This window comes from Haliotis asinina, chromosome 4, assembly GCF_037392515.1.
Source record: "Haliotis asinina isolate JCU_RB_2024 chromosome 4, JCU_Hal_asi_v2, whole genome shotgun sequence".
NCBI lineage: Eukaryota > Metazoa > Mollusca > Gastropoda > Lepetellida > Haliotidae > Haliotis > Haliotis asinina.
This window is the reverse complement of record NC_090283.1, coordinates 7,064,544-7,080,965: the sequence shown is the minus strand read 5'-3', so window position 1 is coordinate 7,080,965 and position 16,422 is coordinate 7,064,544. Positions and strand designations below refer to the sequence as shown.

Below are 16,422 nucleotides of genomic sequence, written 5' to 3'. Positions count from 1 at the left end.
GTAGAGTTGTATGGGGCTGTGTCGGGTTGGCATGGGTAGGGCAGTTTGGGGTTGCGTTGTTTAGGGTCGGGTTGGCAGCGTTGGGGTTGTGTGGAGGTCGGGTCAGAGTGGCAAGGTTTTGGTAGGGTTTGTAGGGATGGGGTTTGCATTGGGTGGAGTAGGGTTTATGGTGTGCTAAGGGGGTTTGTTGGAGTTGAGTCAGTTTGAGCTTTGAGGAATAGATGGTGGCTCGACTGAGAGAACACTCCATAAATATCATTACATAACTGGGCTAATAATTCTTGGCAAAATATTCTGATTTTGATGTGTATCTTCCTCAAGAACGAAACCGTCTTGTAGGAGAAATATGAAGCTGTAAGGAAATATTTTGAGACGGGACAAAACATGCATAGAAGAAAAGTCACAGTGTAAGTTTGCCTTAAAACACTCACACAACTCTCGCATCACTGATGTAAATATAATTTGATAGACACGTTCTTCCCAACATTTACTTCATACATTTACATTTATTGTTTCTCGTAATATCAACAGTATTATTATTAGCATGACAGTACTACTTTCTTTACAAACATCATCATCATTACAAGTATCATCATCGCTATTATCATCTCTGTCATCATCACTTCTATCATTACCACCCCCATCATCATCATCATCACGATCATAATCACATCATTATAACTAATATCATCACTATCATCATCACTATTATCATCTCTGTCATCATCACTTTTATCATCATCACCACCATCATCATCACGATCATCATCACATCATCATCACTATCATCTTAACTATTATCATCGCTATCGTCATCACTATTATCATCACTATCATCATCACTATTATCATCTCTGTCATCATCACTTTTATCATCATCACCACCATCATCATCACGATCATCATCACATCATCATCACTATCATCTTAACTATTATCATCGCTATCGTCATCACTATTATCATCACTATCATCATCGCTATTATCATCTCTGTCATCATCACTTCTATCATTACCACCCCCATCATCATCATCACGATCATAATCACATCATTATAACTAATATCATCACTATCATCATCGCTATTATCATCTCTGTCATCATCACTTTTATCATCACCACCACCATCATCATCACCACGATCATCATCACATCATTATAACTAATATCATCACTATCATCATCACTATTATCATCTCTGTCATCATCACTTTTATCATCATCACCACCATCATCATCACGATCATCATCACATCATCATCACTATCATCTTAACTATTATCATCGCTATCGTCATCACTATTATCATCACTATCATCATCACTATTATCATCACTATTATCTTAACCATTGATATTATCATCACTATGATGATAAGGATCATCATCATCATCATCATCATCATCACCAGGAGCAGCAGCCATACCACAAACACCACAGACACTACCCTGCTGTTTGTCATTAAGGACATGTCTATTAACATCATTTTTTATTATCATCATCACCACTGGTTTTTTACCTCTTTCCTTTTCACAAATTGTTTCATAACGAAGTAAAGTTTATTTCATGCTTCAGCATTGTCGACGCTGCTACAGTAAAGAGCCTACATTATAACAGCGCTGCATACCCCGTCATGCAGTCTCAACAATCTTGTCACAGCAGGAAAAATCAGTTCTATTATGTGTCCACACAGAGCGTACGCTATAAACACGTCAAAACCCTAGACGCAGTTATACGAGCCGACAAAGAACGGAGCTGAAAGGGACAGTATGGACAACTTTAATATCGCTTACAATGCAGTTTTTTCTTCGTAAGTTGTATTTTGTAGTTTGTTCTGAAATATTTTGCATGAGATTGTCAACGTATAATCAATAAATAAAGTCGCATGACATCTGAACTGAAACTGAAACTGAGGTGTAGGCACAGAAGCTCTGTGGTACTGTAGATGCACACGCGAACTTATAACCTTCAAAGGGGCGATGCATATTAACTAGCCTGATACTTCCATTTGAATAAATGTTGATGTAGGTTTCTTCCTATTCATAAGGATATAAAATCGAAAGTGAATCGTCTTTAAAATTTTGTTTAATCTCTGACCATAATGAAGTTTCCAAACAACTTGAAATGTTCATCTTTCAGTTTCCTCATCACGTATATTAATGAATTTAACGCAGGGTGAAACAGTTTTTACTCTAGATTCCGAAAACTTATTTTCAGAACTATTCATATAAGGTCCGTACAATAATATCTTTATTCCATCTCAGCTTGATTTCTGTTCGCTTTAACGAGTCATAGATAAACAGATCAAATATAAATGCAAATAAAGCATTGATTTCACACGGCTCTAAACTGATCGGAAGACATTGCATATCAAACATATATATGAGAGACATACACGATGCGTAAAAAGGAGTACGTTGATAATGCAAAGATCTTACGGAGAGAGAGAGAGACAGAGAGAGAGAGAGACAGAGAGAGAGAGAGAGAGACAGAGAGAGAGAGAGAGAGAGGCAGAGTTCAGGTTTACGCAGCACACAAAAATATTCAAGCTATATGGTTGCACTATGTAAATATTCGAGTCTGCACCAGACAATACAGTGATCAACAGGATGACCATCGATCTACGCGGTGACATCTGTCAACCAAGTCAGCGAGCCTGTCCACATTATCTCATTAGCCGCCTCTTACGAAAGGATCGACTCTAACAAAGATTTCGGAGAAAGGACAAATGTATACAAAATGTAGAGATGATATTGAGAAAATACACGGGCAACACATAAACCATACAGAGAGAATACATCGACATAAAGAGGTAATAAACAGAAAATACATTGGAAATGTGTAGACCATACATAAAAAATACATACATAAGACATAGACCATACATATTTATAAAATGCATACATAAGGCATAGATCAAACATAGAAAATACTGTCAGGGATACATCATGCATAGAAAATGCATATATGTGGCATACATCAGAGAGAAAATACACAGACAATGCACATAATCATGCAAAGAAAATGCGTATATACTGCGAATCCAGACATTAGACTCACTTATAGCACTGACTATATGTCATTTACATATGTATGGCTACATCGAAGATGAACTTTTCCACGAACGTGAGGGAACCAACTGTAAACTTTATGCTGATGTGATTGCATGAGGACCATGCATCTATCGTGCAAATATCGTTATGGGGTTGGCTGCGTTTTGGTGTAAATGTGTGCTATGTATTTGTCTTTTTCACAGACTTTTATGATTTATTGAACAATCTTACCAACATTACCAATTTATTTGACAATGCACCAGTTCATGTGTAAACAGTACTTTTAAACAGAATGAAATATTTTGCAAAATCTAGTTTAAAACAGTTGACGCAGGTAAGTGGCTACATTTATACTTGGCAGTCTAAACCATTCATGGGTAGTATGCATACACCATATATCATGGTTAGAAATTACATAACAGTTAGTAACATGCAGTTGATACATCGTTCTTACACAGATGATATATAGTCTGTTTTATTATATTATGTTCTATGCATGCCCCCTGTCAAGGTGTTCACTCAGGGTTGGGTACCAGATATCATCGACCGTTGTTTCACGCATAACTGAATCACATGTTCAGTGAAGCCCAACTTGTTAGTGGCCTGCTAATTTGTAAATACACTAGTAAGTGTTTATTGCGATTCACGAAAATCACTTATGTAAAACAAGTGACATGGGTGCCATATTGGCATCATATTGGCATCCTTACTGCAATCCACCAAAGTACACTATGTCTGCAATGTTAAAATATACATCGTGTGTAGCGATGTCTGTTATGACCATGTGTACCATGAAGCATACATATACCTGTCTCTCGATCAAGATTATCTTTGAAAATGTTTTCCAGTAGAAAGAACCAAAACGTGACACCCCACACCCTAAACGTTCCACGTGGAACACACACTTACTCCGAACAGAGAGTTTAGTGGGGGTCAGTTCTGATTTTCACACTTCCGTGAAAGATCTTAAATCGTCATTATTTATTTTTTGTACAGTCTGTGGTAAAAACTAAGCTCTCTAGTTTAATATCGTATTTGTGATAGAGATAAACTGCCTATTTCTGACGTTCTACTCCTTGATATTGCTGGAGTGTTGCTCAGAAGCTGAATTCACTTACACACACCTTTTGAAAGGTGTAGACTTCCATTCTGGTTCCCGTCTATATTAGGACTAACATGAGGTATGCAGTGATTAAGGTACAACGTTAAACGTTAACTGATGATGCTATGTCTTTTATGCTGTTGTTAGTGCAGGATTGGATATTGTGTTCGGCCCTCAGTTGAAACACAATTTCCATTGTGAAGGACACATGCACTTTGTTACCCGTATTTATAGATAGTCTAAATGTAACCATTATTACAATACATGCTTAAACAGTCACTGTGACAGCATTCGGGATGTTTTCTAGCTGTTCATTCACTCGTCTTACAAACAAAGCCACATCTCCCGGCAACATCAGCCATAAGTGTGTCTTCTCCAACACTCAACACTCAACACTCAACACTCAAATGCACTGAGTGTTGCATAACGCACAGTCAAAACTGTACAAGGTTCTCGGGAAGAAAGCAGACCCACTTACATGTAGAACACTACCACAACTCAGACTGGGGCTATAGATTTACACTGTACTTGTACAGAACACAGGACACGATACTCCATATGCAACCAACTCTAGCCTACAAGAAAGCATTTTTCATGAGCATCACGTGTGTTCATGCTAGTAATAAATTAATTATTTAACCCCACCTCTACCACTACCTCCATCACCAGCACTGCTACTACTAATAGTACTACTACTACAACCACCACCACCACCACCACCACCACCACCACCACTACTACTACTACTATTACTATACCACCACCACCACCACCACCACCACTACTACTACTACTACTACTACTACTACCATTACTACTACCACTACACCAACGCCACTACTTCCACCGATACTGCTAAGACACATACTACTTATGCAACACCAGCAGGGTGTTGTCCACTTTCACACATTATAAGTGGGTCGACCACTGACACAAAGTAGAGTATGCACCTGTAAATTATGTGTAGTGACCAATACACACAACTACCAGGAAAACGGTGCCACAATTTTTGAATGTAGTCACTACTATCGTCACCAAAACCACACGTAATCATGATATCGGCAACCACCATAACATATTTATACTATGTCTTCATACTAATCTCCTTGGAAATGATCAATGAAATCTCTGAAATATTTCCAACCATGTGTGAAGTTATGCTTTGTCTGAACGCAAGATTGAGTGAGTGAATCAGTGAGTGAGTAAGTTACGATTTAACGTCATAACTTCAATATTCAGTTATATCGTGACGAGAACATATTTGACAGTTAAATGAAACATGGTTATGAGATAAAACCTGTCGTCAAAAGACAGCAAAAGAACAGGAATAGCACAATTACATCCAAAAACTAATATGAGAAGTTAAAAATGAATAACTCTAATTGGACAGTGCAATATATAACACCAACAACGCCAGATTGAGACACCATGCACGTAGTTATTCAATGTTACTGCGTTTGTATACACACAAGCACATTACGTAGGTTTCTGTTGCTACAGTCACACCCACGTCACAGTGACAGAGGCGGTGTTTCCAGTACAGCGGTCGGAGAGTATATTGAACACACCACAGTACGACTGCATAATCCCCGGTCACAGTTGAAACTGAAACTGTCATGAATATCACTTAATACTAATCATTTTTTTACTGTATAGGCTTTAGGGAAAACTTGCAAAATGAATTCCTCATTTGACGTGACAACGTATGGTGTGGATTGATAACTACTTTATAATGTGCAAGACGTTTCTGGACTATTCATTGCCCCTTCATCGGGTGAATTACAGAACATGATTTTCGAACAAAATATAATATGCGTACACGATTAAAGGTCAAGCCTCTGTCCACCATTTGGTTATTTCGTCATGAGAGTCAAATGTTATATTCCAATGCGTAGCCTATAGCTACATCTATGTAAGGTCTTTGAAAGGGACTTGGAAGGGAACACACAGAGGAAGAAATGCCAACCGGCTTTTTAATGAGGAAATGCACGTTTTGCAGAATATTCTTGACTGAGAAAGTATAATATGGTCACTTACACAGTCTTGAACACAACAGAGGCGACATGTTCTGAACACATACAACATGCTGGCCACTAACACCCCGGATACCCCACGCGAGTCATTGGACTTGTCCCAACGTGTACCCAGTTTCTGCTAGGCGAACAGAAGCAATTTTGAACAAACTCAAATATGTGTGCTTCCTTGTTGGGCATGACAGACCGTTTAGTGGGTGAGTGAGTTAAAATTCATCGGCTTTATTGGGACCACATACTGACGAGATATATTATACACAATAAATACAGGCAGTTAAAGAACCAGTCATCGACGGACTGTAAAATAAACAGAGTCGGACGCGTTAAAGCCCATGAGTATGACATTGATAAAACGCATACCTGATCCCTTTTGAACATTCATTTATTGTGATCGTTTTTAGTCTCGTTGCATGTTTCCTGCCCAATACAAAGTGTACGTCGCCTTTGTTGGTCATGAAACCCTCTCTGTTTGTAACTTTCCCTGTGTAGGGAGATCGAAACTGTAGGGAAATCTCACATGTCAGGAGATCTCAACGTAGGAAGATCACAAATGAAGGGAGAGAGCAACTGTAGGAAGATCAAAACGGAAGGGATATCCGAACTTAGATCACAACTGAAGGGAGATTTCAACTGGAGGAAGACCACAACTGAAGGGAGATCTCAACTGTGAGGAGATTTCAACTGTTGGGAAATCACAAATGAATGGAGATCTCAACCTGGTGTAGATCATAGCTTCAGGGAGATCACAACTGAAGAGAGATATCAACTGAAGGGAGATCTCAACTTAATGAGGTCACAACTTAAGGAGGATAACAACTGTAGGGAGATCAAAACAGACGCGAGATCTCAACTTAGGGAGATCACAACTAAAGGGAGATGTGAACTGTAGAGAGATCTTTACAACTGAAGGCAGATCTCAATTTAGGTAGATCTGAACTGCAGGGAGATCTCAACATATGAAAATCTCAACCTTCGGGAGATCACAACATACACTATGAATCAATAGAATGAAATCAAATGAAACAATCATCGACAGTATTTAGGTATTAATTTACATTTAAGCACATTTTATACTTTTTGCCAACATTAATTTACCTGAATATTATACACCTAATTAGATTAAACATACTGATATGATAGCACGAGATGACTATTTACAGGCTTCCGCCATATAGCTCGAACACTGACTATGGTGTTTAAACCAAACTATCATAAAACAAAACGTGAGTGTGTGGAAGACACAGTTGTGACACATCAAACCACTGAGCAGCTATAGAAATCTCTGACTCTGTCACAATGAACATCCCCAGACATGATCAACAGTCCATTGTAGGTCACATGTGTCAGTCCGTTCTGGAGGAAATGAATTGTGTATACAGCCTACTGACGGAGTCCGTCAGTGTTCGTTGAACACGGATATTCAAACTTGCTAACACCTGAACATCCCTGACGGACCCGCCATGTTGTTTGGTGTGGGACGGACACAATCCCATAGAAGAAAATTTCTTGGGAAAACATCCCACACAAAAATGACCATCATACTGCAAAATCCCATTTTCATATGTTATTGTTACCCTTTCAACCAGTTTTAATTAGTATGTTTTCATGTCAGAAGCCAACGAGATAAATCGATTTACATGTTTTCGTAACAGAGGCCACCAGTTGAATTTGTATACATGTCTCTGTGATGACAGTTTTTAAGTGTTTTAGGTTTCGAAAATGGACATACTTTAAGAGTAACAAGGGAAATAAAATCTAATGATGTACGTTTTTGTACACGGGGAGGATTACAAATAAGAGGGAAGTGGGTTACTGTCCTACGCTCAATTTGGTAAACATTGTATTTCATCTTTCATTGGCGTTCTTGAAGTTGAGGCGGTGAAGGATGAGGACAACCTTTATGGAAAGACAACCTATTTACTCAATGACATTTGAAATAGTCTCCGCTTGCTTGACAACGACAACTGAACCTATGTCGAAACGGCGCCTATACAGGACAAAGTAAAGTAGTGGTATATCTATAAATACAATGTTCTCATTAAACATTGCCCATAAACTTAAGTCGAAATTCAGATATCCCATCTTCATATGAAATTACTGATGACATAAACTTATGCCACCCCAGCAGCAGCGAATTAATTTGTATGAGGCTGACAACACTCCCAGCTGATTTTGTCACCATAGCGTAACCCGGAGGTCAAACATGAAGAAGGCAGGGAAGTTCATGCAGCGATTTGAATGTTTGTCGACACCGGGCTTGTTAGTAGCATTGTGCGTGAATATTTCCTGTATGAAGTAGTTTGAATAAATCTTAGCTGTAGAACATATTCTCAGGGAAAGAAGTACTAAGCAGGAAATATAATAATCATAAGCACGAATATACATTTCAAAATCAACTGATTGGCAAGCATGACTTGTTCTCTGTAATGAGTAATACAGTTTCTATCATCTGCTTCTTTACATATCTAGTAATTTTCTGAACGCCAAGGGACTAGAAACTAAACCCTAGCAAAAAAAGTTACTTACCGGTAATATATTCCAGCGGTTGATCTCACAGCCATATTCCCATTACGTACGTGCTGAAAAAAAATCACCTTTTTCTTTTCAGTCTTTTTTATTATTGTTCATTAACAAACAAAAATAATAGATAAATAAATAACTGATGTCTAATCGACAATACGTTTTAATTCAATCAGTGTGACACCAAAGATAATGGCTTTTTTTTCAAATAATTACGCAAATACAGATTTTCCGTGAGTGAGTGAGTTTAGTTTTACGTCGCACTCAGCAATATTCGAGCTATATGGCGGCGGTCTGTGAATAATCGAGTCTGGACCAGACAATCCAGTGATCAACAACATGAGCATCGATCTCCGCAATTGGGAATCGATAACATGTGTCAACCAAATCAGCGAGCCTGACCACTCGATCCCGTTAGTCGCCTCTTACGACAAGCATAGTCGCCTTTTATGGCAAGCATGGGTTGCTGAAGGCCTATTCTACCCCGTGACCTTCACGGGACACAGATTTTCAGGTTCGTGCAACCAAACAGATATTGTCAACACGCAACCCAGCGGGATCTCATCTCAAATGTGTATGTGTAGGGGCTTACAGACGGTTCGATACAGATTCTTGTATCGTGCTAGACAACGATATCTAAAAAAACGTTTCTAAGCGTCGCACTCACGAAATAAATAAGTTGTTATCCATTCAGTTTCTCCTACGCTTCTAAAATGTCACTCAAACAAGACGCGTATACGATTGTCACCACACAGACAGTCCTGACTAGAGCTGAGTGTGTCATGTTGGGAATATAACTCTGTATACACATACGACGCTGAATGAACTTGAGTGTGTCAAGGTGGGGAATATAACATTGTATACACTGACAGACTTGCCTAGAGCTGATTGTGTCAAGTGGGGGATATAACACTGTATACACTGACAGACCTGTCTAGACTTGAGTGTATTGTGTTTGGGAAATATAACTCTGTATACAATGACAGACCTGTTTAAAGCTGAGTGTGTCATGTGGACAAAATAAAGAAGCTGACATAGAAACGTTTTCATCTTAAATTCATAACATAATTTACGTATAGACACACCTCGGAAGAAGAAATTATTCAAATATCAACACAATGGAAAATCAAACATACGACAGCGTACATTATCAGATGATTATCCTCGAAACTTGAACATACAGTTTTCCTTCGAGTTGATTTTCGACGGCAAGGCGATGAAAACGGACTACTGGACTCAAAGCTCGAAAAAAAAAAGCGCTCATGGTGGAAAGATATACAATATTTGTCAGGCCTTCCTTATTTCAAAAAGGCATAAATTCAGACTGGATTAATTGATAAACCACAATAATGCCCCTGATTCTGTTATCACGCATACCCGTAACAGGCATGGGGAACATTTAGGTACTATTGTACACAAAGGTTAAAAGGTGACACTACTTAGGTAGTAATAACCAATAACTAATAACCAGAAAACTTTCGCACCACTCGACGAGTGATTGGATCAATACCACGATGCGATGCGATGCGATGCGATGCGATGCGATGCGATGCGATGCGATGCGATGCGATGCGATGCGATGCGATGCGATGCGATGCGATGCGATGCGATGCGATGCGATGCGATGCGATGCGGGACTCTAGAATTGGGTTTCACACGTTGTATCCATGTTGGGAATTGAACCCAGGTCTTGAGCTCGACGAGGGCACAATTCAACTAGTAGCCTAACCAGTGCTCCAGGACGTGAAGATAACAAATACATGACATAATTCATGAATACACACGTCTCGAAAATATCATGGCAAAGTTTTAGGGTTTTTCGTGTTTAATGGAGAAAACTAACAATAATCGGGTTATATGGCGGTGGTCTGTAAATAATGGGGTCTGGACCAGACAAGCCAGTGACCGCGCAACACGCAGTCAGGATAAGACTGGATTGGGTTGGTTGTTGTTTAACGCCTTACTCAGCAACATTCTAGTTACATCGAGCCAGGACCCGACAATCCAGTGATCAACAGCATGGACATCTCTCTGCGCAACTGGGATACGGTGACATGTTGAGTCAAGTCAACAAGCCAACCAATCCCGTTAGCAGGGGTTGCTAGACCAGTTCTAGTCATTGCAAATGAAAGAAACGAAATACACCCCAGTGATTAATCTCTAAACTCTCATGCACTGTACAATGACGTCATTGCCCTTACGTCAGGACCATGTTGACTCAATGACGTCAGGAGCGCCAACATGTTCTTGTCTCGGGCTTTCAATGTTTCACAGACCGCTGCATCAGATTATGGATACGATGGTTGCCCTAGCTGCAAGCGGGCGGGATGGGGGTAGCATCATAATGTGGGGAGGACTCAAATTCTCATCAGACAAACGTGCTTCTTATGTTCCATCAGTATTTGTCTTGTGTCGTATTTCCTCTGCTGCTATTTCTTGATATTATTCCAAAATCTTTTATGACCTACACGCCATCCGCAATTTACGAGCATCAAGCCTTTCGTTGGCGGTTAAATAAGTTTGCGTTCGATGCCTGAATCTTAGTGGAGACTGAATACATGTGTTACATTCCATCTTTGGTCAGTATTCATGAGATATTGCTGTATAGAAACAAACTTAAAGGGATAATGAAGACCAAAAATATCAGAGCTATAGCAACAAAATGTTTTAGCATGTTTTCATCAGCCCAAAGGGTTGGCATTATGCTAAACCATCAATTCGTAAACAAACACATATAACAGATTCCTCTTTCACAAAACACCTGATGTGAAGGTGAAAACAATTATGACTTGAGTGCCAATATATGCGTAACAAAAGTGCTTTACGAAAATCAAATTCAAATTCCTAGATTGAGAGTGTAATAGTTTGGTAACCTATTTTATTCAATGTTCTAAATCCACCCATGAGGAAATAGACATAACGTTAACTTCAGAGAATGTGAAAATGGCAGAAGATCACCAAGTCGGGAAACACCAGTGGGTCCTGTAAAAACTTAGTGCCCTTATATAATACACAATAATGTACGTATTTCCTTTCTTTAGCGGTTGATTGTCTTTGTATTGATGTGACTGAAAACCAGGAGCCAGGAATGATACAGGTCCACTCAACTACTCGTGTCAGTATCAGTAACATGAACGCAAACCTATTGTGACAAAAGTAGGTAAATAATCAGCATGGTTTGGACCTGCGTTTAACGTAAAACACAGCTAAATAACACTGATGTTTTAGGCTTAGCGCAAAACTGATAGCAAAATCGTTGTCATTAATTTAGCTCGCCGTCTTTATGCTCATGGACTGGTTAATTTATATTTCCCCCTTGAACGGAAGATGACAGTTAACCGGCAGCATAAATACCGAGTCTGCGTCTTCACGTCACACATTAGGCTGCATCAGTCACCTGGATGCACCCGCAATGGAGATGTTTCCTTCTCGTTACCAGTAAGTGGACTCAATGCATCAAATCAGTTTAAAAATCTCTTTGTGTTGATGACATATGGAACATGAGCATACAATTGGTTTCTGTTTTTAGATACCCTATGACTACTTTGGCGATTCTGTATTTAGCATTCACTGTACTGATTACACAAGGTAAGTTTACTGAGTCTTCATGATTCATCATCAAATGATAACATCAGTATATGAGAAAATGTATTACAATCGCGTTATATGTAAATAGATATTCACAACTATAGTCGAACTTAACAAAGGTCGACTTAAAATTTGCTGTGGGGATATTTCATCTAGCAGATTAAAAAGCGATTAACTGTGAGTGCGAGTGTTTGTTTCTGTGCGTGACTGTGGTATGGATATTCCAGTTGCATTTCATGCTGTATACAAGCAATTTCTCATATAGTGTCTGCTCAGGCTCATTACTAGCACGTTATATGTAAATAGATATCCACAACTATAGTCAAACTGAACAAATGTCCACTTAAAATCAATCGTGGGGTTTGTGTTTGTGTGCATGCGCTTTTTGTGTCAGCGTGTGATAGGAATATTCCTGTTGTATTTCGTGCTGTATACTACTGTATACTAGTAATTTGTCAGTTCAGGTGTTAGCACGAACAATTTACGTAGTTAACAAAATTTGGTGACAATACGTTTGGACTGCAGTGAACTCATATTCATACATCAGTTTATTACCAAGCTCAATTCGCTCGTTCACATTTCACAAAACATTTGAAATCTAGGTATCACGATATCATATGTGTGTGACGAAATAAACAAGTCGATGCAAATCAAACAAACACAGTTTGGTGCATATTAAACAAGCACAACTGTCCAATGCTTGATCAAGCCTACATTGATCGTGCCCGTTTTATGGTCCTGACCTGAATACTGATTCTGTTATTCTTTGATCACAGCAACGCAATGCGCTAATGGACAGCATTGTCCAGTATGTGACAATAACGGAGACTGCTCAAAACCATGTGATGCTGGATACTTTGGTACGACATGTATGTCGGAGTGCAGCAGCAGCTGTCGGGATCAGTTGTGTGAGATCACAGATGGAGGCATTGAAATCTGCACTAAGGGATGTATTCCAGGATACATGGGTACAAGTTGCAAGATACCATGTGAGAAACCTGGGACACAGTGTACGGTGTGTGAAGGTGGATGTGACGGAGGATACTGCCGCCTTAGTTCTTCTGCCTGTGTTTCTGGATGTGCTCACTTTTACTATGGCCTTGACTGTAAGAACTGCTCTGAGAGATGTGGGTCCTGCAACAGGTCCACAGGAATGTGCAACGATTGTCTTGATCCATACAGAGGTCGGAACTGTGAGATGTCATGTGAGAACTGTGAAGGATCTTGTGTGTCTGGATGTGACGGAGGCTGCAAACCTGGCTTCTATGGTCATTGGTGTGATAAGGTGTGCAGTGAAAACTGTCGTCCTGGACCCGACAAACCTGTCCCTGAATGTGGCAACAACACAGGAGACTGTGTCCACGGTTGTGATGACGGATGGCATGGTAAAAACTGCTACTCTAGATGTAGCCGGAAGTGTGTAGGTATGTCCTGCAATGAGTCAGGGTCGTGTGCAGCTGGTTGTGCACCAGGCTATGCTGGGACTGACTGCTCCTGTCTTGAGAAATGCTTCGAAAATGTTTGCTTTAGAAACGAAACCTGCGCCAAAGGTTGCATCAATGGTTATTATGGTGCATTTTGTAACAAGTCCTGTGACGCCTGTCTTGACGGGATATGTGAACGGACACATGGAACCTGCGTCAGAGGATGCAATATTACTGACCAAGGATGCACACCTAACTGCACTTCAGACTGTCCTTTGGAGATCTGCCTTCAAGTCAAAACATGCTCAGGTAATACTGTGAAGTACAAAATCAGAGGAGCATTTAATTGGTAATAAACTCGTGCACTAAAGTATACAATATTACAGACTACATCTATACACATAGGTTCTTACCTTAAATGCCTGTGAAGGTATGAAGGTAATGCATAGAAATAATCATCTGTATACAGGATCGTATGACCATGTTACTATGTACGAGATACAATGTTAACATGATTTCTGTTTCCTCAGAGCCCTCACGTGAAAGCCACACACTGCTCGCAATCACTATCGGGGCATTAACAGCTTGTTTGCTTTGTCTGACTGGCGTCATAGTAGCAATGCGTATTGCTTTCTACAAACGAATTGAAAGGTTTGATAATACGTTGTTTTTTGTACATTTATGTCAATATCAGACTGTGAATTTTTCTTTGCCTTACAAATTCCCCTTATGACCTGACCTGCGTTCCATTCCATACTAAGAACCGATAGTACTGAATATAGAAGATCGTGGAAGTTTACTTAGATATTTGTTGCAACAAAACCCGAAATCAAAACCTGAAACATCCATGTTCATTGTGACAGAAAAACAGATAATATCAGATCACAGCAAAGACGTATGTATGTATGTATGTATGTATGTATGTATGTATGTATGTATGTATGTATGTATGTATGTATGTATGTATGTATGTATGTATGTATGTATGTATGTATGTATGTATGTATGTATGTATGTATGTATGTATGTATGTATGTATGTATGTATGTATGTATGTATGTATGTGTGTGTGTGTGTGTATGTATGTATGTGTGTGTGTGCGTACGTGTGTGTGTATGTATGTATGTATGTATGTATGTATGTATGTGTGTGTGTGTGTGTGTGTGTGTGTGTGTGTATGGCTATGTATAATTGCATGGTGTTAAAAGCTAGGTTTGCAAATCAGAACAAACTGCTGCAATGTGATTACAATGGTAGTACACACTATAAACTCCATACAGCATGGAGGCGAATCAAGATATTAACCAAGCAGTAACAGTTGTCAAGTTACCTAGATAGTACTAGGGTGGGTAGCAAGTACATACAAAATCTTCACACAGCCTCTGGTCTTTACATAATGTGGAACGAAAGAGCCATTCGATAGCCCCTTCATTGCCTCACTCTAAGGACAACGTGATGTTCGGTTTCTATACATTGCTCTAAAAGATTCCAAAATGCACTCGACTCTAAAAACGTCAAACTAAACGAACGTCCACACCAGTACCTGAGTTAGCTAGATACACATTCCTGACGACCAATTATTGTTGAAACACAATGTTAGACGAAACCGAGCGATCACGTTGTTAATTACCGGTGTAGTGCCACCAATGTTGTTAAACAAACACATAATTTCTGTTGCAGGGAAGAGGCTGATGCTGTAGAAGAGGATCATGGGGAGGGACACGACTACGACATTGTGGATGTTGAACCTGATAAAACCGAATCAGGCCCTGTTATAGTATTTCTTCAATAAATCTTTAGTACGAAAGTATCACATCGACTGGCCTATATTGTCCCTAATCTTGTACCTCTGGCAGCGGGCAGTGTCATTTGAAACATTACAAAAAACGACGTAAAAACGAAATGCAAACAACAAAACAAAACCAAACAAACATGTAAATAACATATGTATAACATATTCAAAAATAACTAACATATATTTTGTTCAATACGATTGATGAGTCTCTTGAAACTTGAGTTGTGTTGAAGCGAATCGAATAAACGGGTGAAACAAAAGTACCAGACAAAGAGTGAGTAACCGAGTTTAATTTTACATCGCTTTTAGCAATATTCCAGCAAAATTACATCAGGAAGCACAATACATTGTACACCTGTGATGAATCGAACTCGGCGTGACGAGCAAAGTAACAAAACAGAATACTAACTCCTTTTAACTTGTAATAGATGTGGTAACAAATAAGGTACAACTATGCACAAAGGCCAAAGGATGACACTACTTACTTTTCAACAATTCAACCACAACCCTTACGCGCACCTTTGTTCCACTTGTTGCAACATTCATGATGGGGTCTTCGGTTTGACTAGCAAATCACTAGGCTACCTTGTAGCCTCACTCTTGAAACGAACGAATACATTCCAAGTGAAGCGCTTGGGACTTTGATTAATTTGATTCTTAGTGCTGACTTCCATAGTATCGTGCTTATCATCTCCATGACTATGTAAGCCTGGATTAATTCCTAGTTTCTATCATACCATTCAGTTCCATTAACACCTGACCTCCCTTGTTAAGGTCTAGCATTGTTATCTCATCATCGATATTTGGATTTATTCCTGCCTCAATAAATTATCCCTGGCTTCTATTCGTTTACTACCATGAACTACTGGCTTCCCTTGTTGTTACATTGTAACTGCTGATAACATG

The 16,422-nt window shown here is 39.3% G+C and overlaps 1 protein-coding gene across 1 annotated transcript; it reads left to right on the top strand.

Moving 5' to 3' along the window:
- Nucleotides 1-12,245: 12,245 nt before the first annotated feature.
- Nucleotides 12,246-15,513, top strand: LOC137282261 (multiple epidermal growth factor-like domains protein 10). Its single transcript, XM_067813990.1, has 4 exons — nucleotides 12,246-12,297; nucleotides 13,074-14,030; nucleotides 14,252-14,372; nucleotides 15,402-15,513. Exons 1-4 carry the CDS (start codon nucleotides 12,246-12,248, stop codon nucleotides 15,511-15,513), a joined length of 1,242 nt encoding a protein of 413 aa, XP_067670091.1.
- The last annotated feature ends 909 nt before the right edge of the window (nucleotides 15,514-16,422 follow it).

What these genes read in the sequence shown, in the direction of transcription:
- LOC137282261 (XM_067813990.1), top strand. Translation starts at nt 12,246, where the DNA reads ATGACTACTTTGGCGATTCTGTATTTAGCATTCACTGTACTGATTACA. An exon ending in CACTGTACTGATTACACAAG is followed by an intron (nt 12,298 to 13,073) that starts GTAAGTTTACTG and finishes CTTTGATCACAG; the next exon opens with CAACGCAATGCGCTAATGGA. An exon ending in TCAAGTCAAAACATGCTCAG is followed by an intron (nt 14,031 to 14,251) that starts GTAATACTGTGA and finishes CTGTTTCCTCAG; the next exon opens with AGCCCTCACGTGAAAGCCAC.